At 35.0% G+C, this 24,842-nt stretch overlaps 1 protein-coding gene across 3 annotated transcripts in view; it reads left to right on the forward strand.

Annotated features, from left to right (window-relative positions):
- Nucleotides 1-316: 316 nt before the first annotated feature.
- The window catches only part of LOC115232666 (sprT-like domain-containing protein Spartan), a 36,216-nt gene continuing 11,690 nt past the window's right edge, over nucleotides 317-24,842 (forward strand). For 2 of the 3 annotated variants that reach the window (XM_036514777.1, XM_036514782.1), the window contains exons 1-12: nucleotides 317-505; nucleotides 3,075-3,183; nucleotides 4,101-4,142; nucleotides 6,067-6,141; nucleotides 7,470-7,680; nucleotides 11,421-11,489; nucleotides 16,632-16,742; nucleotides 18,060-18,083; nucleotides 19,973-20,017; nucleotides 20,849-20,905; nucleotides 22,043-22,087; nucleotides 23,442-23,498. In XM_036514777.1, coding sequence (XP_036370670.1) covers nucleotides 342-505; nucleotides 3,075-3,183; nucleotides 4,101-4,142; nucleotides 6,067-6,141; nucleotides 7,470-7,680; nucleotides 11,421-11,489; nucleotides 16,632-16,742; nucleotides 18,060-18,083; nucleotides 19,973-20,017; nucleotides 20,849-20,905; nucleotides 22,043-22,087; nucleotides 23,442-23,498 — 1,009 coding nt within the window. In that variant the 5' untranslated portion in view covers nucleotides 317-341. The remainder of the gene's footprint in view (nucleotides 506-3,074; nucleotides 3,184-4,100; nucleotides 4,143-6,066; nucleotides 6,142-7,469; nucleotides 7,681-11,420; nucleotides 11,490-16,631; nucleotides 16,743-18,059; nucleotides 18,084-19,972; nucleotides 20,018-20,848; nucleotides 20,906-22,042; nucleotides 22,088-23,441; nucleotides 23,499-24,842) is intronic. The other variant, XM_029802684.2, reaches the window with a different exon arrangement.

The following is a 24,842-nucleotide window of genomic DNA, read 5'->3' on the forward strand; positions in this document are numbered from 1 at the left end:
AAAATAATTTTCCTCTTAATTCAAATAACAATGTGAAGGGTCACAATAAAATGCAAACAAACAAATTCCAACTTTTAATTCTGGACACTCTTGCTGTGATAGTAATCGATCCCGTTGTTTATTGATCCCAACTAGATAATGTAAATATTTATAAATGCACTTTGAACATCTCGCAACTTCAAAATGGTATCTCCCAAAAATATGCAAATAATATCAAGATTATTATATAAAGAAAAGTTTGGCACTTTAGATTTTCACGCGGACTTGTTAATTACCCTGTTGTTGTTCATAGTATAGAGAGAGGAAGCCGGGAACTAAGCCGTATAAGAAAAGACGAAACTATGCCGGTTAATATCAACAGAAAAGACTTTTCTTCGAGAAAGGGATTAATCGAAAAAGAAGCAAACCTTTTACTTCACCAATTATTTACGATTTATGATGAGAAATATTTTTATTGCAAACTTACAGGAAATGTAAGAATTAGCTGGAGCAAACGAATGACCTCGTAAGTGTTAATGACGGATATGATGCGATGTCTTCTTTTAATTAATCTTTCAAATATGTCAATTTGTGGGAAAGACTTCCTCCCGTCCCCACCCCATTTTCTCGCAAATTAATGTTTTTTGTTAATTTTTGGGCTAAAAGCCCACCTTTTCGCATTACGGAGATTCCAGAAAATTGCCAAAAGGTCGGAATTTTGAAATGTTTTGCCCCACCTTACTTCTCCCCAATTTCTTCATTTTTCACTTTTTTCCATAATCCTAAAACCCCAACCCTATTTAGAAAATCTCCGCATTTTTCCGCCTATTTTGACAAAAAAATATTTGTGGAAAATTTTTATAGAAATTTTTGGAAAAATTTTTTTTTTCAGAGTCATAATCTCCGTATTTTCTCGCATATATTGTAGGGGACAAAAAACTCTGAAAAAAGTTTGAAATGAAGAATTTGGGTGAGCGGGAGTTAATTTTAAAATGCTGTTTTTTTTTTTTTTTTTTTTTGCTTGCCAATTTTTTTGCTGATTCGTATTCTCTCCTTAGCCGTGTACAAAAAAAAAATTTTTTAAGGGGTATTTGGGGGTGGGATACAAAAGGAAGTCTTGCCCAATTTGTGTTTACGTGTAATATTTACATCACAGCAAATTAACGGTTCGATAAAAAACGACCGATAGAATAAGTATCAAAATTTAAATGAAAATAAGCCCTGGGGTTGATTCGTTCGACTAAAATTCTTCCAAGCAGTGCCCCAGCTTGGCCGGAATCTAATAACAAATAGGGAACAGAATTCCTTTGTGTGGTCGCTTGAGCTGGTAGCAACAGCAGCCAAATTTCCCTTCCACCACAACCTAATTGTTAAAAACAAAGACTATCTCAAGTATATAATAGGGTGTTTGCTTTTAAACCCACATCAAAAGATTGTTCGACTAAAAAAAGGTGGTGCTCCAGCATGGCCGCAGTCAAATGACAAGCAAAAGAATATATATCGGGTTGTCAGATGAATTTTTTTTTCTTGACACTCCGTTACATGTCTGAAAAGCAGTAAAATTTATTCAAAAACGATAAGTAAAAATTGTAGAGAAAAACTAGAGCTACAAAAAAGTATAAAACAAAACGATAAAAATAATTTTCCTCTTAATTCAAATAACAATGTAAAGGATCACAAGGCAATAATTCTTTTTGTACCCCACCCCCAAAACACCCCTTAAATAAATTTTTTCTACACAACCTGCCCCCTTTTCAGCTACGGAGAATGCTTTGGTCCGCCCGAGGTACCACACTGCGGGACTGAACCGAGAACCATGTAGTTGGGAAACAAACTTCTTATCACACAGCGACTTCTGTAATATCATGCACAGGTCGACTTCAAACCGGAGTTGGACTCAAACAACTGTTATCTCTGCCAATGATTTCTGTTGCTGTTTATTTACACATCCAGCCGATTTGGGAAAAGGCTTTCCAACCGAAACCACCCTGATATTTTTATATCTGGCTTCATTATCTAATAAGTTCTCTATCCACCTTTCACCCCAAAATTAGTATTTGTGGATAATGTGACTGTTTTGGGTGACCATATATCGGCCCCTTAGTAGCTGTTGCCTTGATTTATACTTCAGTGGCTGGAATAATTGTTTGTGTCGTATGTGCTTGACAGTTTTGTCCAGATTAAGATACCTGTATGAAATCCTCGAGCAGAATCGAAATTCTTAGTAGCATTTCGTCCGTCTTTACGTTTTGAGTTCAAATTGCGCCGTGGTTGACTTTGCCTTTCATCCCTTTCAGGATTGATGGATCGGTTTCCCCTTCTCCAAACTTGCTGGCCTTGTGCCGAAATTTGAAATCTTCATTTAATCCATATTTAGATATACCCATCTATATTTTTTGCCCATATTAAGAAGCGAATCCGATCCTCCTCTATTTCTCTGCTCATTTTGACCTCCGTATACAATATGCACCTGTCCACCAAATATCTTCATGTACCATTCAGAAGTTATTGTTCTAGCATTAAAGGACAATCATTCTGTATCGGATTTACCTACAAGATTGGAAGGCTTAAACCAAGAGCTTCAATCTAGGGAGCTTCCAACCAAGGTGTGTATAATATAATTCTAATCGTGAGAGACTGGGAGCCACCTCGCGAATGAAATACCATAGGATTTCTCTTCATCTCAACTTGGCGCTGACATCACTTCATAACTTATGTCACCAATTAATTCCGGTTAACAATTATGAAATATCGTGATATTATTCACAAGCAGTTTCGACTTTCAAACTTAAACATTCTATGTTCGAATTGAACGGCCATCTTACATTTGTGTCGAAAAGTAAAGGAGAGCGGCAACAAGGTTACATTATCATTTGGAATCTTTTTACTTAGATACTAATGTTAAATATATTTAACGCTCCTTAGTTGCAAATTTAGACTTTACACCCCAATACATATATTTGTTGGTTTTAAATACACAAGCTATAGACATCAGTTCTCATAACTGAAATTTTTCGTTGTTTCATTTTAAACACCTAAATATCTAGGTTCGAAAAGTTTTTTCTTTTTTTTAACCTTTAATTTTTTTTAATAAGATGTGCTGGTTGTACCCTACAACCTGACGTAGACAGGATATGCAATATATCTTTGAGTCGACCACTTCTTGAACTCAGACCACTAGAGGATCTACTGGAGACGTTACTGGTAAATATATCCGTGTTTATACTCATTACTGCCAATGTTCCAGCTCTTTAAATATATCCACATAGTACTAATTGTAAAGTTAATTTCCAGTTTCATGTATTTGTCTCCTTATTCAGTGTTTCTTAGCCTTTCATAATGGCAAGAGGTAACCAAATTGGCCACCCAACTTCATTAAATGTAACACATGTAAAATGGCCGCCCTCTGCAGTCTGCACATTCTACACCACTGAATTTTCATAATATTCAATATCATTTTGTAATTTTTTTTTCTTAGTTAAAAGTCTCCTAAATTTCAGTTTTTGCTGTAATTGAAATTTTACCAGACTCAATTTTAGTTTTAGCAAAAACTTTCAAAAAACGAGTGGGAATTAGACAGACTAAAAGAAACAACCAAAATAAAGCTTTCGGTTGTCTCTCTTGGCCTTATATTGTCTTCTTTCCACTTGTAACTATACTGTGTGTGTGTGTGTGTGTGTGTATTAAGGTATCCGGCTCACGATCGTAAGGTTGCAGGTTGTATCCTTGAGCAAGACTTTCACGTTGCTTCTGTTCACTCAGCAGGCAAAAATGAGTTGTATCTGTAATTCAAAGGGACCAGCCTTGTAACATTCTGTTATGCTGAATCTCTGAGAACTTAAGGGTTCACGTGACTGTAGAGTGCTTTAGTCAGTTGCACATTAATTTCAGGCGCAGGCTGATCTAATCAAATGGAACACTCGTTCTCGTAGCCGGAGTGCCCAGTCGGAGGCGCATACACGCACTCCCACTCCTGAAGCCCTATTGTTCGATGTACCTTTCCCCTTGTGCAATAATACATTTAATTTCTTATAAAATTGTACCACATTTAATTTGTTAATTTGGGTTTATAAATTAGATTTGTACAAATAATTTTAAAATATTTTAAATTTATTTTTCAGCACGAAATGATCCATGCTTATCTTTGGGTAACTAAGGAGAATGTAAGTAAAATAAAATATATCTATAACTCTAGTTTTCTTGCGTAATGGCAAAGAATCGTATTTGACGTGTTTATTCTGATAAAATAAAACTTCATTATTTTTCTTTTATATGGAGGGCGTTATCGATTTGAAGACAAAATGTGAGTTTTAAAACGGAAGCTGAATCTAAGCACTTATGGAAAAGAACTATGAATCTTGGGGTTTGTAAGGATATTTAACCACTGTAATACGCGGATCAACACTCGTAGGATATTGCGCTAACATTTTGTAGTTAAGTTATCCAGACTAGATTTCTGGGATGCGTTTAATTGGCGGAAACTAGTATCTCACAATATGTCCTAAAGTACCCACACTATTTTATATCACTATTACATTGTGACAGTGAGTCACCTTTAAATTGTTTCGATATAATTGGTCAAATATATCTGAACTAATAGTTATTCCTAACCACTGATAAAGGGTCGTATTATTTTTTGGTAGTAGGGCATGTTTGATTAAATCGACTCCAGTACTTGTCTGGTACTTTAAGCTCAACGACATTCAAATTCAAATCAGAGCTGTCTTATATTTCAACAATTCTGTCACGGTAAAATATTACCCGATGAAATTCGTTGTGACTGAAAAATAGTATTTGATTTAAAGCCTCTTCTACGTTTTTCTTTCAACTTATCAATTTTTATGGGTGACACCAAATTCCGAAGTTTCGAACTAGCGCAAAATTTCAATTATCAGCTGAAAATTATTTTCCACTTTTGAATCTTCAAATAGTCGTGGGTCTAACTTTTAATGTATAACTCCTTCCTGCATTGGCACTTTTTTACTTTTGCAATTAACTTTCTAGAGATTTTTGTGCACAATGAAACGTTTTCTATGGAATTGAATTCCCAGTTCGGATTTCACGGTTTTTCTGATGTCTGGGTCCAAGTGTAGGCCTGGCATCATTGTCCGGACACGGTTTGGATTAGTGATTTTTTTTTCTATCAGATTGTGATTGGATTTTAAATGACTTTGCCTTTAGTCATTGAGGTACTTCAGTCACTGCCCAACATGGCGATCCTGTGTAGTAACAGGGAAAGTATCATGCATAACCTAATACACTCAATATATCAGGTTCGCCTGTCTTTGCCTTCCGGTCGCCTGTCTTTGCGTTTCGAGTGCAAATTCTGCTGAGGTCTACTTTGCCTTTCATCCTTTCGGGGTCGATAAAGTACCAGTTGCGTACTGGGGTCGATCTAATCGACTGGCTCCCTCCCACCAAATTTAGGGCCTTGTATCTAGTAGAAAAGAATATATCGGGTATCTCAATAAAACCTAGGGCGCTGAGTTGCGCTGTCTGGCCACTTCGATCCCGAGTAGGAATAGAACTATGTATGAAACCAATCGATACAGCAAATGGATCTCGAAAATAAATATAGAGGTATGTAACATTATGGCTGTGTGATCGTTTGCTTCGTAAGCCCTTGATTTCGGGTTCAATCCCACTACACAGCACCTCAGATTTTTTCCACAGTTCTAGGCTGACAAATTCCTTCAGTGAATTTGGACGATAGAAATTACGCGTAAGATTGTATGTGTATAATTTCCCCGCTTCTTGGAAACCAGTGTTGGTTAATGTCTCCGTAACAGGTTCAGCAAAAAGAGATCGGTGGAATAAGCAATGGAGTAGATTTGTTCGACTAAATCTTTCAAGGCGGAACTCCAGCATGGCTGCAGTCCAATTGCTGAAACGAGTAAAAGAATAAAATGCAGTTGTATACGGAAGTTAAATCTAAAGTCAGAAATGCGAAGTGCGGATAATTTTTAAAATTTTATTTTAGACGTGATGGTGGGGTGGTGAAGTCTATTGCAATTTATTGGAAACTATTCGCCTGTATTAATATTAGAACATTTTTAAAAATTCGTCTTTTTAATTATTTCTTTGCAGGAGCACCAAGAACATGGCCCGAAATTCCACGCGGAAAAGAAAAGAATTGAGAAACGGTCGGGAATGAAGCTAGAAGTGATTATAACTAATTTATTGAATTTATGTAAATTTCTGGCAGCGTTTGTTATTTGGTGTAGAATGTAAGAAACCAGCGCCAAAGAAAATATAATTTAAGATAATCATTAAAAAAAATTAACAATTTAGCGCTAGTTTGGAGCATTGCCCAAATATTTAATGTAAGTTATCTTTCAAACGTAGTCTTGTTTATAACAAAAGTGTATTGGTGAGTTTGTCTGCCAGCTGCATTTTATAATGCAATACAGCAATCTTTCTTTTGACGCTGTTTATTGAAAATCGGACACGAGTACCTTGCGGCACTTGGGCAATGTGTGGCCTTTTATGATTTGTATGAAACTCAGTACCACTATGTAAACATTACTTTCTAAACTGTAACAATCTCCAGATTCAATCGCGCTTTCTTCTCAGTTTGACGTCGTGCATTTTCTCTCCGAATTCTCAACGGAAGCTTACTGTATACAATGTTCTTTAAATCATTTTACTGCTACAACCTGCTTTATGAATAAAATTTCATAAAACTTAAAATGGTTTCTATACTAGTAAATTATATACACATAGTAAATGATGTACATAGTAAAAATAGCTTTAAACTCATGAAGTCGACTACGCGACATCTGTAATCACCTAAAGCTTTACTACAAAGTGTAAGTATATGGAGTTCTGTGTGAAGGCGCGTGGTCTAGTGGTTAGTGTTGCACTCACAATTGCTAGATCGTGAGTTCGATTCCAGGACGAGGGTGGCGCGCTGTGTTCTTGAGCAAAAACACTTCATTTCACGTTGCGCTTCAGTTCATTCGGTTGTAAATGGGTATCCATGCGATGGAATCTTCTGATAAGGGGAATGTTGGCTTGCTCGCCTAACCTGCAAGGCGGCATCGTCCGAAGGCTAAAACTATGCAAAGCGCATTGGGACCAACAACCGATCAGTACCGTGATATCAAATTCTAATAATTGGCTATTACTATATTTAAGTAAAATTCTTAAAATATAATCTAATATCTTTTATTTCTACAAAATTAATCGAATTGTCTCGTAAATAGTCTTTAATTAAAGACACCAAAACAATCCTTGAAATTTCTCTATCGATTTTAGAAACTTGTCCATAAGACGTGAGTTTGAGTTGCACGGGAATCCATCGACCCTTTTCTCTTTAAATGCGTTTTTCTACCCAATATTTACATGATATCCATAGCTTTTTGTGCTTAAAAATTTACTTCTCCAAAAACAATTTTACAAGAAAACTACTGAATAGTCTGCCATTGAATCATTGACTAAAGTCTGTTACATTTTAATCTATCGCCTAAATATTCTTTCTTCTAAAACAGATTTTCCATGAATTCCATTCTGAATGTCACCATCTGCAGACTCATGTTTGGAAATGTAACGGTCCATGTCGAAAATCTAACTACGAGCATAGAGTTATTCGACGAGCTCAAAACAGGCCTCCTTCCAATAAGGAGAAATGGTTTCGTATCCATGCTAATATCTGTGGCGGTACTTTTGTTAAAGTAAAAGAACCTTCAGAAAAAAAATTTGGTAATTTTGTGTTCATTTAAAAAAAATATTTATGTTGGCATGTAGGGTCAGCTGGCCAATTCGTTAGCATGACGGGCAAAACGATTAGCAGCATTTTTGTTCTTTACAATGAGTTCAAATTCCGCCGAGGTCGACTTCGCCTTTCATCCTTTAGAATTCAATAAAATAAGTATCAGTCGAGCACTGGAGCCGATGTAATGGAATTACCCTCTTTCCCGAGATCATTGCCCTTGTGCTAATATATGAAACCAATATTTATGCAGACAGAATCGTTAGCACGCCGGACAAAATGCTTAGCGGCCCTTCAGATTCTGTTCTGAGTTCAAATTCTGCTGAGATCGACTTTGTCTTTCGGGGTTGATAACAGAAGAGCCAGTCAAATACTGCGGCCAATATAACTGACTGCCCCACTCCCTATAAAATTGCTGGCCTTGTGCCAAAATGTGATCATTACTTTGCGTTGAAATCCCATTTGTTGTAAAGCAAATACTTTTAATTTCATTGGTTTTGTTTCACTTGTTTAATCAGTGGGTGTGTATTCCTGACACTTGTACTCTCAATAGTCATCAAGCAGAATCTTGATACAGGGCTCCTTTTAACTGTATATTCTATCGCGTCAGTAAAAGTTAAATATTTCGATTTGCACGTTATCTTCACAATTACATTATATTTGCGCGTTATTAGGGCATCAAAGGAAATGAGTGGGGGACACAGAAGTAAATAGTTTACGGCACAAAAGAAATCACTTTAAACTTCCTTAAATAACATTCCAAGTAATTTACATGGTCGGAAAAAATATTTTTGTAGTGTTTCTGCTGTTATAGTGAGGATTTGATCAGATTTTGCAATTAAAGTAGAAAAATGTGTAAGTATACAAAAGTAAACATTTTTCATCTTAGTTTGTTCAATTTTGAAAAATAAAAATTCATTTTATGGTTTGTTTACATTTTGAATTACATATAATTGGACACCAAGATCTTAAGAGATAAAGGATTCTTAATCTTAATCTGACCCTGTTTTAGCAATTATATTTTATACAATTGAATAATGGCGTCCTGATTATTGATTCCAGAGATCCAGTTCGTTGTTCACTGCATTTCGAGGCGTGACAAGGGAATGTCTATAACTCCATGCAAAACGGATCTCGAAGGACATTCATAAAATGCCGTTATTTCGGATCTGCAGCCAATATTTATCTGCACAAGAATACATATGCTTACGCCTGTAGAATCCCAGTCAGAAAATATATTACCCTAACCAAAGTAATGCCGCACCTTTCCCAAGGTATCGCACGGTGGGTGGTCGAACTCGGAACCATGTAGTTGCGGAGCGAACATTAACTACTCAGCCAATTCTTTCTTAGTTTGGATTTCACAAAGTTATATCGCTTATGCAACACATAGACATTAAACAAACTGTCTCAAATTAGTTTCTGACTAAAACTATCTTGAATATTAATTACAAACGAGTAATGAATTTGATGCTGACGTTTTGGGCGAGGAGATGTTTTACGGTGTCTTGTTCGGTGCTTTAGTTAAATTATTTCTGCTTGGCTAGCCTTTGTCAGGCCTACACCTGAAAATGCTGAAATTAAGCCTAGCAGGTATTCACTCATCGCTTAAAATCTCATTAAAATAGTACAGCACTTGCACAAACTGCAAAAAAATGCAGACGGTATAAGTTACCATTTTCTCCGTATTGTTTGGTTTGCAGTCACGATGAAACTGAAGAAAATAATGCAGCTTCATGCTGAGTGGTTGGGTAAAATATTGTTTTTATAAATTCGGTTCATTATATTGCTCTAACAATCACTACTTTGAAATTCATTTCCACATTTCTGAACGAAACAAGGCTTTACGATAAATCTCATTTGATAGGCGAATAGTAAGGTTTTTCTTGTTTATAGTCGATTAATTTTTTTTTTCACCTAAAATATTTTTCATTGCGTAAATCATTTCCTGTGTTTTCGTTTTTTCAAGAAAAGCATGTGATCAAAGCATTGCTTGTGTAGCAATTTTGATTACAAGCGCAATGGTATAGCCCTTGTCTGACCCCGTCTCCTCGCCCTTTATACAGGCTTATACAATACACAAAAGATGCAATCATAAAAGCGACTCTCCACCCCAGCTACGTTATTAGGTAATGTAGATATTTTTTTCTACTCTAGGCACAAGGCACAAAATATTGGGGGAGGGGCCAGTCCATTAGATCGGCCCAAGTTGGCAACTGGTACTTAATTTATCAACCCGAAAGGATGAAAGGTAAAGTCGACCTCGGCGGAATTTGAACTCAGAACGTAGACAGACGAAATACTGCTAAACATTTCGCTCGGCGTGCTAACGTTTCTGCCAGCTCGTTGCCTTAGATAATGTCTCCAGCAACAGATACAAGCGAACAAGTCACAGCGAGGTCATTCGATGGGCTAGAAATAGAAACCATATATTCCGCAAATCAATTTGTCTTTAATCCCCTTTTCCGCGGGCCTTTATTAAAGACAAAAGATTGCTGTTTTATCTGTTAATTTCAAACTTTAAAAGAAAAGTTGAAAAAAAAAATTGTATTCGAAATTTCCATTCTACATTTCTACTAATTTCGTTGGTTATTTTCCCCTCAGCTGTATCTAATCAAGAATCCGTCCAGGCAACTTTTGTTGGGTTCAGTCGGTAACTGAATCTTAAATGGTTTGAACAACGCTTCTCGATGTTCCCCAACGAAGTAATCCTCTGGGTACAGGAGTTGTACCAAAGTATCAAGTCTGGAAACCGAACTGTTAAGTGTACACAGACCTGCATCTGTTCGAACATGGCTAAATCAATGCCTATTACTCCCTTTTGGTAACAGAATATGGAAACCTCTTAAATCTCATCTCTAGAGAGATAGTTGTCTAGAATGACTCGAGTATTTGTTCCAAATCTTTTCTGAGATCAAATCCTGTAAAGATCGATTTTGCTTGTCATTCTCTAGGTATCGTTAAAAAATAGTATCAGTCTAGGATGCTGTATTGGTGGAACTGTTTCAGAGTTGGACATGGTGCCTTGTGTCTGTTCTGGTCCTCTGAGTTCTGAATGCGACGACACCAGTTCCAGGATGTATAGACCCAAATTAGTGACCTTTCGCGTGGATAAACATCAGCGGCGTGGAGAGACAACTTGGATGCGTGAATCAAATCAAGTCCTTCCGCAGAAAGAAAATCAGGCAAATTTATGAACTTCAACGTGGCGGGCGGCAGGCGTGGGGTGGGCACACATACATCATACGAATTGGTTTTTAACGGTAGAACTGTAAGTAGATAACACTATAACTGCGCGTAAGTATTGGTTTGAAAAAATCCTTACATTGACGCGCTGCTTATAGTTAGATCTACTTCGTGTTCTACCGTTAAAAATCATTTCGTGTCTGGAAGTTTGTAATTTCTAATGACATAAAGTCTATTTCTCTCTCTCTCTCTCTCTCTCTCGTTATTATGCAAAATTATCGTAAGTCCAAAACGTTTTTTTTCACCATTCCATGGCAAAACCGTTATACTACACTGACAATTTATGATATATTGGCAGCTGAAGATACAATAGTTTGACCAAAAGAACCGGCTATTGCAAGCAAAAATATTGAAAAAGATTTTTTAAAACGCCGAATTTGGATATACGACAGTTTAACATAATAGCAACGATATATATATAGTTACCATGTTTCAAGAAATATGGCATTTAAATATGGAATATTGGAAATTTTTTTTTCTCTAGAATTTAATCCAAGAATTGAAGAGGAACTAAGAACATATATTTCCAAAACGTGGAAAATTACCATAGAAGGTATTTATAGATTTTTCTAAAATTGTTGAAAACTTGGCATTTTTAAAAATATCAAATTCGTCAATGCTTTCGGGGTTTTATCAAAATTGTTCTTGCTATAAGTATTGGTCTTTATCAGTCACATTTGAGAATTGAGCCTTTTCCAAGATTCTAAATTAGTTTATTCTACAAACTGTTAAACATTCTTAGTCTAGGTTTAATGAACCTATATGTGGTCGTTTGAGTTGCTAGAAATATCGGTCAGGTTTCTCGAATCATACTTCATCGTCGTTAAAAATAAATAAAATTGTTTGGTAATCAGATTAACTGTTCCGGTTCGAATGGCTTTCAGATCTGTTCAGTCAGGGCAGATCCGGGGCTAAGTAACCGTACATAAAATCCGAGGTAGATATTGCACTGTATGTTGTCCTTCCACCTACATGGAAGATCCCTTGCGCTATGACTTCTGGAATGTCTGTACATGAGCTTGATATTTCAGATTTACAAAGTGGATACATCAATTCTTTAAGCCGAAGTTGACTTCCTTCTTCGAAAAGCGGTGGATAATATCAACATTTCCCATTTGTATTGCAAAATATTTTAGTTATTGACGTTTGCGATAAGATGGTCAAACGACTGTTTCATTGTCCAAAACTGTTAAAGAAATTAACAAGAAACTAATGGATAAGTCCCATACCATAAAATGAGTTAGTATTAAATTAACCAAGTTCTTCATGAAGTTCCTTGAAATTTGCTTTTAGCTTTTGTCACTGCACTGCGCCATGCTGAGGCACTGTCTTGAGTTTAGAACAAATAGACCCCGCCCCAACCAGTGCTAATTTTTAAAGCTTGATACGGGGACGTAAATAAATCAAAACTGGTTGTCAAGCGGCGGCAAGACATACATATACACATAACGGGCTTCATCCAGTTTCCGTCCACTAAATTCAATCACAAAGCTTTAGTTATCCCGGCACTATAGAAGACACTTACCCGAGGTGCAACGCAGTTGGACTGAACCTGGAACCATGTGGGTGGGAGATTCTTTGATCTCTACTTCAGAGTACGAAACTTGCTTTGAAGAGATTTAATAAGACCGAAACATAGTTGTCTCCCGTATTTACCAGATGAAATATAGCCATTGGCTAATAGTTTTTTCCTTCTCACTACATAGCTATTTCTAATTAGTTTTCGTACTGCTTACATTAAAGAAAGGTACATTTTTTAAGTACATTCTGCACATTTCTTGCAAAATCTCTTAAACCTTACTTTATTGCCTGGTGTTTTGCGTTCATTTGAGTTCATTTGTAGTCTCTTACTTATACAGTAGTTGACAGCTGTATTTACGATTTCGGAGTGAAATCTATTAACCCTTCTAGGGCCGGTGGGGTTGGAATTACACAAAAAGCCATTGGGGTCCCCTTTTATTTTTGCGCATTTTCGCACTATCCATAAAGTAATTTTTTAAAATCTTGTACATGATACAAAACAAGAAATTTAGCACTTTTATTAACTATACATTTGGCACTAAATATAGAATAAAAGAAAAAGTATATCGATTCCTACCAGTACAAATACGAAGAAAATTAACATAGTTTATCAGAATATCTGAAAAAGAACAAAAATTTCGCAAAAGACCAATGGGGTCCAGTTAAATCCTAATGACCGTATTTTATAACATCCATATGACTGGAAATTTATAACTACAAATTTGTATGTGCATACAGTAGGACCTCGGTTTTCGAACAACTCAGATCACGAATAAATCACGCTTTATATATATATATATATATATATATATATATATATATATATATATATATATATATATATAAAATAAATAAAGTGCGATTAGGTGTTCGAAAATCGAGGTATTACTGTATATAAACTATTGACAAGTCATGAGATTTAAAATCACTTAAATAAAAATTGTAAAAGTTGCATGACTTTTAAAATCTGCTGGGGCCCCAAGGGACCCCCGCCGGCCCACGAAGGATTAAGTATATGTATTTTAGACAGTCACCGTATTCATTGTTACTCTAAAGTGTTAAAACCTTTGAAAATCCTACACTTCAATTTGATGGTTTCAAAAACAGAATCAAGACAGCTTATATTTCTTGATTTCGAACATTTGTAATTTAAACACAAATTTAATTTTTTTTTACCCCATTATATTTATCCCATTTGAGCTTCGGAATTGACCAATGTTTGATTGTAATAAATGAAACTGTAAATTTTCGAAGATAAAACAGCCATCTAATTAATTTTGTGCAAATTGTTTGAAAATTGTTTCCATTTCCCAGGTCTTTACTAACCAGACCCGACTACGTATAACAAGGAGGATTATCTTGGTTTCTTTAGATCGTTTATCAAATTTGATAAGCAACTATAAAAAGAAATTTAGACAATACTTAATATATTCTACCAAGCTTATTTCTTACAGCAAGCGGATATCTTTAATATGAAATACAACTATGAATTGTTTCCGTTTTAAATCTTGGGATTAGTCTTTCATTTACTTGAATTCTGGGTTACTGATGTGGAAAAAATCAGAATATCTCAGCATTCTTTCTTTCCAAGAAAGAATACTTAATTCTAGCTGTTCGAAGGCTGAAAATGTAAATTAATCTGTATTTGTCTATGAATACTGTCAGATCTAAATATAAATGTGTACAACAATGTAAAATTACTTCCCGAATTGAAATGGGTCAAGGATTCCGTTTTGCAAAACATTTAGTAGACGAAATGGATTTTCAGGCAGCTTATTTCTATGTGATGTATAAAAGATCGATCGGATAATTTTGTCTGTGATAAAATAAAACCCTGATCTTTTTTCTTTCTTAGATTTCTAAGATTGGACATCCTTTATACTTAAACAATTTTTTGTATTAGACTTTCTCGGTCTTTTCAACGTAACACTAAAATAGAAATGCAATTCAGAAAGTTTAGTAGCTTTGCTTGGACTTCAAAACTAGGATCGCCGCTGTTTTGAAAGAAAACCCAATCTAATTATCGTTCAGTTCTTAGTGGAAACCAGTTTACTCGATTTATGTTGCAAATGTTCTTTGAGAAAGTGGTAATGTTGTAGCTTTGTATTTCCTCGATGACTTTATTTTATAACCCGTTTTGTGTATGTGTCTATTAAATGTTAGTCTATTAAATGTTAGTCTATTAAATGTTAGTCTATTAAATGTTAGTCTATTAAATGTTAGCCTATTAAATGTTAGTCTATTAAATGTTAGCCTATTAAATGTTAGCCTATTAAATGTTAGCCTATTAAATGTTAGCCTATTAAATGTTAGCCTATTAAATGTTAGCCTATTAAATGTTAGCCTATTAAATGTTAGCCTATTAAATGTTAGCCTATTAAATGTTAGCCTATAAATGTTAGCCTATTAAATGTTAGCCTATTAAATGTTAGCCTATTAAATGTTAGCCTATTAAATGTTAGCCTATTAAATGTTAGCCTATTAAATGTTAGCCTATTAAATGTTAGCCTATTAAATGTTAGCTCAATAATCTAGATATGAAGTGTTATCACTGAGGAGTAACCACTTTTGAAGAGGACTTCATCTATAGTCAATAAAATGTAAAAAAAAAAAATGATTAATTCTGTTTACTATAGCTAGACCTTTTTTTTTTATAAGAAAATGTACAATTAAATCAATTTTTTAGTTGGAAACCAAACGTTGACTTGTAAAACAAAACAAATTGATCTTATCTCTTGGATAAATCGGAAAAGAACAAAATGGTATTATCTTTCATTCAAGTCTTGGATACCAGAATTTTTAATTTACAACATGGAAGTTATTTTACCCAATTTCGAAGTTACATTTATTTTCATTTGTTCATTATCAGAACTATACCAATCGAATACACTTAAGTTTCTTAACGGAAGTCCCTTTTGATAGTTGTCTTATTCTAATGCCATCATTAATTTTGACTCAATTTACTTCAAATCTGCTTGCTGTTCTCATACTTTCTCATATAAAGGAAATATTTAGACAGGGTTGTATGGTTACCAAATTCTCTTCGCGACCACGTAGTTCCGAGTTTACACTGGACAAGATTTTCCAATAAAATTGAATAAATTCAGTAAGCGAGTTCACCATTTTTGTACATTTTCATGAGACTTGCTAACTGAAATGTCCGATCCTTTAAAGAATTATGGGTGTTGTAAAGTGCAGCTGCCACAAATGACAGACTGAGGTTGGATTTCGATATTTGCTAAGCCAGCCCTCAGATTAAGTCTGTTGGCTTCGTGTCTGGAGAATATAATATTCGATTGTTTAAATCCATTCAGTGTATTGAAACCGTTAATGCTACATTTCCAGATCTGTTTTTCACAAGCATAGAACATTCTGGTCAGAGCCTTAAATTTTGCAAGGTTGAACAAGACTTTTCTGGATGTAAGTTTAAGAGGGTCCTCGACTTTCTATCGCTCAGAATTATGCACCAGTTGAGCTTCCTATAGGACCTAAACTCTTGCTTGTTTGAAAAACATTTTAGGAAGTATAAAAATTTCATTAGTTTCAAGTAAGTATAACGGTAACGCAGCGGTATCTTTTAGTAAATGGGTTAAATCTAATATTCGAGCGACTTAAGGTAAGTCAGCCAGTGGGAGAATGGTATGGCTCCATCTAGGAACAGCAGGTGAATCATAGTCTGTAAAAGACATTACATAATGAAATATTAGATACACTGGTAGGACGTAGATGGTCTGAGATGGAATTCCTATGATCAGATTTGTTTGATCATAGCTGACCTGAAACTAAACAACGCCAAAGATAAACAACGAACCATTTTTGATTCCCAATTGTTGGCATTTAATTCTTGCTAAAGTTGTTTAGAAATCTTCACAGGAGCTCTTGTCTATTTCATAAATCTAGTCTCGTTGATCTGAATCACCAATTACAAACTCTAATTGAATTCGGATATAAGTTTGTGTGCATTATATTAAAACTTTGAAATATAAACTCCAGCTCTAAATGTACAAATATAAATTACTTGCAACGACGACTTTTCAAATCGATTTTTGAAACTGCTGTCAATATAATTTCGAAACTCTTGTACCACACCCTATTAGTTTTTTATTTTTTAATGTTTTTTTTTTTTCGAACAATGGTTAGATTTTAATCGTTACTTTTAAACATTCTCTTAAAGCTATGAAAAAACCCGCGTCATCTTCAGAAAGTGATTTCTCAAGCGACAGTGATGACATGATTCTCAATTGTTATTCATGGAGTAGCTATTCCGATTCTTTTAGCGATTCAGGTGAGCAAGAACGAAATGTCTCTTTCTATCTCCATTCTCTCTCTCTCTCTCTCTCTCTCTCTGTATATCTTTCGAGCATTTCATTGCGGCCATGTTGGAGCCCCGCCTTAAAGGGTTTTAGTTGCAGTAATCGACCCCAGGACTTGTTTTATCGATCACTTTTGCCGAACTGCTAAGTTGCGGGGATATATATAAACACAATCATCGGTTGTCAAGCGATGGTGGGTGAGGAACATAGATGCATGTATATATATAGTATACAACAGGCTCCCAGTTTCCGTCTACCAAATCCACTCACAAGGCTTTGGTCGGCTCGAGGCTAAAGTAGACATTTGCCCAAAGTGCCATGCAGTGGGACTGAACCCGGAACCATGTGGTGTTGGGAAGCAAACTTCTGAACTTTCTCTTTCTCTCTAGTACGTGTGTTTGTGCTTTCAAAAAAAAAATAGTGACCAGAGATGCGTTTCTGCAAAATCTCCATTTGTATTGATTTACCATTATGTCCGACTTAACCATTCTTTCTCAGAACTACTTCCTTTTAACTTGCAATAATTCGAATCCTTTTTTCAATATGCAAACCTTCTGTCCTAATCTATGGAAGGTAGTTTTACTAAGGTCAAACGTTGACAATTAAGTCTGTAGCAAGATTTCAGTTTTTATTGCTATAAGTTATGCACTTCAATTGAGCACAAAATGGAGCAAGTTTCTATGACCCTACAATACCCAACCGTAGCTAATAGCTAAGTTCTTTTGTTAAATACAAAAGGATATTCAACGCTTCATTCACGCTTGTGAATTTTATTGGTCAATTCTTGTCTTTATTCTAAGCCAGAGTATTTTGTTGAAAACAATTTCAATATTTATGTATTTAGGAAAAAAATCAACTTATTGTAATCACATTCGTTCAGGCTTACATCATTAAAGAATTTCCACTTGACTTCAAATTTGCCAGATATTTATGCTTTCTCAAATGAAGGAAAAATTAGTCTACAGACATGATCATTTTACAAATTCCCTTTGTGAACACGTAATTTTTTAGCTCAATCGCAATGCGCGCCACATTGTGCAAGTTCCTTCTACTCTGAACAAATTCAATAAGCGAGTTCGCTATTTTTTCTCTTTTCATGACTCCATTTCTGAAATCTTCAATTTTTAAAAGGTCATCTGGAGCTAGATTTCGACATATAAACCGGCCCACATTAAGTTTAAGACCTCTATATCTGTTGCAGAGAATAAGACCGCATTATTTAATCGGCAAAGAAATATGTTCAGTTTCAACATTTCATGAATATTTAAATGTCATTTTTTTTATTTCAGATTTTTCTACCGATGAAGAGTCAGGTGAGCTTAGCTACCCAAAACTTAATCCAGATGACATAGTATATATTCAAATCTAATAAACCCTATATTCTGTTTTGATTTTCAGTTTAACCTAAATCTTAATGGTTGTTGAATGATTAAAGATAGTTTTGTCGACACGTGTTGGAAGAGAGACGGACGATTAGCAGACATTAGAGATTGATTTGCGATAGTCACTTCGGCTGTCGACGCTCTTGGGTTAAATCTCACTGAAGCCAACTTTGCTTGTCATACTTTCAGGGTGATAATATACTAGTCATCTCGACATTCTCTAACTCTTTGTTTTCTAATTTCTGGTAGAAATCGGCTGTCGTCAGACCTGAGGAGAGATGAGCTCCTCCATGTCTTAAAATGTATCACACGTTATATCATGACGGGATCTTACGATTCTATCAAAGAATTGAGGATTCAAGCCAAAGCAAGGCAATATTGACATATTTATCTTGCAGTTCGAAAATCTTCAATTCTAGGTTTTCTTTACAAATCTATTTTAACAAATAGACCATTTCGAACGTATTTATTGATTTCAGCCTAGTCTAAATCTATTCACATTACATAGCTGTAAGATAATGTAACAACTGGATTCACCATCAACTTTGAGTCATCGGTTTATCAAATCAATGTAACGTTTTCTTTTGGGATTGTAAAAATATTTCAAAAACAGGGTTGATAGTTTAATCTAAAGACTGTTAGGATTTGATCACTAGTTTAAGTAGACGATTGACAAATTTCAATATTTAGTTGAACATCACCAACTTGTTAGAATAAACTTATCGCAGGAATTATGAAATAACTTATTAGTTCAGATTAGGTAGATGACTTGCATTTTATTTCATTTGCATTAAAGAATTTGTAATCAATGTTTTGTTTGACTTTCTAAACTAGATAATTTTGCATCTAATGAAAAAACCGAAATGAAAGCACCAAAGACCAGTTACTATAACTGATATTTTTTTTAACATTTTGCATTTCTTGACTGATTTGAAATCGTTGACAGTTTGACGCAACATTTTAAACAATTGAATAATTTTTGAGTCGGAATAATCAGCTATCTAATAAGGCGAAAATAGACAATGAAAACCAAAAGTTGTTTTGAAACAGGAAAAATAACATTTTTTCACAAACGCTTAATGATCAATACAAACTAATTGCTATTCCATGCATAGCAACTCTATAATTGAAGAGTATTTTTAAAGTCAGTAAATTTAATTGAATTTCCGACGAATTCAAATTAAAATGGATGAATTGAACTGTGGATATAGTAAATTTATGGTTTAATTTCGATTTTTCATAGTAAATTTACTTACGTCGTTGGTGGCTATCGACAGACGTCAAAGCTAACATATCCCTGCAGCCTTCACCTCAAGACTTTTAATTTGAAAAATTAACTTCTATCTCTTAATAGATTTCTTAACTTTTATTTAAGCAACTAAAATGGTTACTTTCAGCTAAATCAGTTAAACCACGGATGGAAAATAAATGTGAGTTTAGTTCAATTATTTTAAAATAAAACTAATATTTGGGGATAAAATGAGCTGTTCATTAAAAAAAAAAAATCTGGTTTTTCATTTTTCATAATTAACACTTTTCCTAGCTAGAACCGCTTTAACTGGAGCTGTATCAGTTACACTTCTAACAAATGATAAACATTACTAAAAATTAAATTCGAATTAAAACAATTAAGTTCACGTAGGGATGAAATTCCTTTCACTAAAATCTCTATCATTCGAGCACAAACTCTTTCAACATTGAACAAGTAAAGTAGAGACTTATCATTTAAGACTAATATTTTAGGATGAGTACAGCTAAAATGTCCATTTTAGTTGTTGCTTGATCTCTTTGTTCAGAATTTAATTTAAAATTCTTTTTAGCTGCAAAATCCACAGCTCAAGTTACACCAGTAAAGGAAAATCGATGTAAGTATAGATATTAAGGTTATTTTGGTTTTCGTAATTTTTTCTAGCTAAAACCGTTTAAACTCTAGCTACAGCACTCACACTACCACCAAGATAAGATAAACGCGAGTAAAAATTCTAGTTAAAACTATAATTGTCAAGTAGATGAAATTACTTTCAACAAAATCCCTATCACTCATTCCCCCACAATTGAACAAGTAAACTTCTCATTTAAAACTAATATTAATGGAGGAGTACAGCTAAAATGTCCATTTTAGTTGTTGCTTGATCTTTGTTCAGAATTTAATTTCAAATTCTTTTTAGCTCTAAAAACCACAGCCCAAGTTAAAGTCGTAACCCCACCAAAGGAAAATCGATGTAAGTATAGATCTTAAGGTTAAGATCTATACTTAACCTTGCTTTCTGATCTTTGTAAAGTTTTCAAGTTAAAACCGTTTTAACTCTAGCTACAGCACTTACACCACCAACAACAGAAGATAAACGAGAGTAAAAAATAAATTCCAATTAAAACTATAATTGTCCTATTGATGAAATTCCTTTCAATAAACTCCATCACTCAAGCTCAAACTCTTTCACCATTGAACAAGAAAAGTAAACTGATTTAAACCTAATATTCATGGATGAGTACAGATAAAACGTCGAATTTAGTTGTTACTTGGTCTCTTTGTTCAGAATTTAATTTTTAATCCTTTTTAGCTACAAAATCCTCAACTCCACTTAAACCAGTAACACTACCAAATGAAAATCGATGTAAGTTTAGATCTTATTCGTGGATAAGATGTTCAATTTAGCTTGTCGCTTGCCTTCTGATCTTCGTAATTTTTTTTCCAGCTAAAACTGCTTCAACACAAGATGTATTATTAACACCACCTCCGACAGAAAATAAACGTGAGTAAAAAAAAATGTAATTCCTATTAAGACTGAGACATGTAGGGATGAAATCTAGATTTATAGATCATATGCTTTGCTTTCTGTTAACTTCACATGACTGCTTGACATGCTTGTATTGCAGCCAGACCACCCTCAAATCACAAACTTTCACCTTAGAAAAAAGATGCAATGGATACTTTGGGCCTTTGTTACCTGTACACAGGAAAAGAATGACTGGTCATAGCTGCAACCCACTTCATCCTACATCTGCTCGATCAAGGATGACAAATGAAAATGCCAAGTTCCTTCTTGGTATAAAGTTAAACATACTTGTATTCCGCTCTGCGGATCTGGCTGGGCTCATGTCACCTCCAGGTTTTGCTAGCCTATCTCTCCCCATCTCATTATCCTACTTGTGTCCAATTGCCATCAAACCCCTGCACATTAGCCTCGAGTCCTATGATTCATAGTCGCTCACTTGCTTTGCGTGGCGTATTGATGACCTAGACCACAACATTCCCCCTGAATGGGACTCCAGTCCATATCATAGTTACTGGTTTACAGCGGAGTGAAGCTGGAAAAAGTAATTTGCTCAAGAGCACAACACCCGATCTGGGAATCGAAACCATCTTGTAAATGAGTGCAATATCCTAACCACTAGTGCTTTCGTGTCTTTTCTCACAGGCCCTCTACACCCAAACTTCCCTTTCTGGAATGTAAACCTCATAGAAGTCCCTTACTGTTCATATATCCCGCTGGCGTTGATTTATAAAGGTTCAAGAACCGGTCTCGGAGTCTGAGATACATGGACTCTGGCACTGCCTTCAGACTCAGCATTAGGACCATTGAACTTTTAGATTTAGCTTCTTTCCTGCTCGTGCATTATCCACTTAAGTTATACTTATAGATATATATGAAACGACTCGATACCTATTTTTTCTCTTTAAGTCTTTAATGCTGATATAGATTTCAAATTACTATTTACATGTCTGCAGAGAATATCTAATTTCTTTAGTTGCTAAATTTACGGTCACTATTTCACCATTGGAGAAAAAAAAAGTGAGTAAAAATTTTAATAAAACACGGACGAAATGTCAATTTAAAAGTTTGCATATTGTTCGTCTTTTTATTCCTAATTTAATTTTACTCTTCTAGATACTAAAATGAGAGTTCTGTTTAAATCATCAACAGAAAGTAAACGTGAGTAAAAATTAAATTCTAATTAAAACAATAGTCATGTAGAGATGAAATATAGATTTATAGATCATATGGTTTGCTTGTTACTTTGAAAACATGATTGCTTGGCATGCTTGAATAAAACTAAATTGCCCTCAGATTACGAACTACATGACAGAAAAGACATAGTATTCTGTGGATCTTAGTTACTCTCACTCAGGAAAAGACTTACTATGGGTGAAATGCTTTTCACAATAGGCTTGCTCCATCGGGGCGACACAATACTAAAATCTTATTTTCTCTGGCATGAAGTTGCATATACGCTCCAGCATACTATCCCGCCGCTCTGCCCTTTCTGTCTCTACTACAACGGTCTCTACTCCACGGGTCTGGCTGGGCTCGTGTCATCTCCACTGAAGCTGTGCCATCCTATTTATCGCTTCTCTTCTCATCGCTCTATTTGGGTCCAACTAATTACTGGCACTCTGGTTAGTTACAACAAGGGTTCCAGTTGATCAAATCAACGGAACAATCTACTCGTGAAATTAACATGCAAGTGAGTGAGCACTCCACAAATATGTGTACATTTAGCATAGTTATCAGTAAGATTCAGCGTAATACAGAATGTGACAATGCTGACCCTTTGAATTATAGTTCATTGTCCCCAGCTGAGATAGTATCTCGCTCAATAGCGCAACGAATCTCCTGGAATCGAACTTGCTGTCGTGAGCCGAATACCTTAACCACTGTCATGTGCCTTTATTACTAGGCCCTCAGCAAATTCCTTCCAAGATTCTCAGCAAATTCCTTCCAAGACTCTCAGCCCTCTGAACTCACCCTCTAATAACATCGGTTTCATTGATTTAGGAGCGCTTGTGAAGATACAAGAGTATAGCCGGTCTTCATCGAGACCAAACATGTAGAGAGAGAAAAAATGCCGATTAGTGCCGTAGAACTTTAGATTTAGCTTGCCTTCTATTCGTGACGTATTCACTTCGATTGTTTGTACTTCAAGAAAGATATGAAGCGATGTCCAATCTTGTCTCAAATTCTTCAATAGTATAACAGATTGAAAAATATTTGCAAGACTTAGGATATTTCATTTCTTTTTTAGTTTCTAAAATCAGTTTCACCGCTGAACAATAGTAATGACTTTTCATTTAAAACAAATGTATGTTGAGAACAGATAAAATGTCGATTTTAGTTGTTGCTTGGTCTCGTTGCTCAGAATTTAACTTTTTAGCTACAAAAACCACAATTCAAGTTGAATCAGTAACACCACTAACAAAAAATCCACTTAAGACCTTGAGGCTGTTCGTGAATAAGATGTTCAATTTAGCTTGTCATTTGCTTTCTGATTTTCTTAATTTTTTTCTAGTTAAAACCGCTTCAACACGAGATGCATTAGTTATACCACCACCAACGGAAAATAAACGTTAGTAGAAATTAAATTTTGATTAAAACTGAGACGTGTCTAGGTCATATGATTTGCTTTCTATTCACATGACTACTTGACATGCTAATATTGCAACCAAACCGCCTTCAAATCATGAACCTTTCAAAAAAGATATTAGGCACTGTGAGTTTTCGTTACCGATACACAGGAAACGAATGCCATCGGTGGATACCGCTTCGTCTTAGATCTCCTCGATCAGGGCGGGAAAACATCTAATTCCTTATTGCGGTAAAATTAGACACATTCTAGCCTGATGTCTCACAGGTATGGTGTCTCCTCACTGGCTCTGGCTGGAATTGTGCCACCTCTACTAACGCTTTGTCTCTCTTTTTCTCCCCATCCGTCCCATTCTTAATTACACCCAATCCTTCCTTCCCAGAACGTCTTCCTTCTGGAATTCATTCTCTGCTTGTATTTCTCGCTAGTATTGACTCAGTTTCAAGAGGAATGTTAATGATATCGATCTCATAGGTTTTAGGAGAGCTTACAAAGGTAATGGACCCTGCCCTCTCTTTGAGCCTCAGAAAACAATTAGCACCATAGAATTATAAATTTATTTTGTTTTCTGTTTGACTCATTTAAAATTCTCCAATTTTCTCTTTAAAATTCTTCCACTTTCTCTTTAAAATTCTTCCACTTTCTCTTTAAAATTCTTCCACTTTCTCTTTAAAATTCTTCCACTTTCTCTTTAAAATTCTTCCACTTTCTCTTTAAAATTCTTCCACTTTCTCTTTAAAATTCTTCCACTTTCTCTTTAAAATTCTTCCACTTTCTCTTTAAAGTTCTTCCACTTTCTCTTTAAAGTTCTTCCACTTTCTCTTTAAAGTTCTTCCACTTTCTCTTTAAAGTTCTTCCACTTTCTCTTTAAAGTTCTTCCACTTTCTCTTTAAAGTTCTTCCACTTTCTCTTTAAAGTTCTTCCACTTTCTCTTTAAAGTTCTTCCACTTCTCTTTAAAGTTCTTCCACTTTCTCTTTAAAGTTCTTCCACTTTCTCTTAAAGTTCTTCCACTTTCTCTTTAAAGTTCTTCCACTTTCTCTTTAAAGTTCTTCCACTTTCTCTTTAAAGTTCTTCCACTTTCTCTTTAAAGTTCTTCCACTTTCTCTTTAAAGTTCTTCCACTTTCTCTTTAAAGTTCTTCCACTTTCTCTTTAAAGTTCTTCCACTTTCTCTTTAAAGTTCTTTCTCTTTAAAGTTCTTTCTCTTTAAAGTTCTTTCTCTTTAAAGTTCTTTCTCTTTAAAGTTCTTTCTCTTTAAAGTTCTTTCTCTTTAAAGTTCTTTCTCTTAAAGTTCTTTCTCTTTAAAGTTCTTTCTCTTTAAAGTTCT

This window comes from Octopus sinensis, linkage group LG2 (genome assembly GCF_006345805.1).
Source record: "Octopus sinensis linkage group LG2, ASM634580v1, whole genome shotgun sequence".
Lineage (NCBI taxonomy): Eukaryota > Metazoa > Mollusca > Cephalopoda > Octopoda > Octopodidae > Octopus > Octopus sinensis.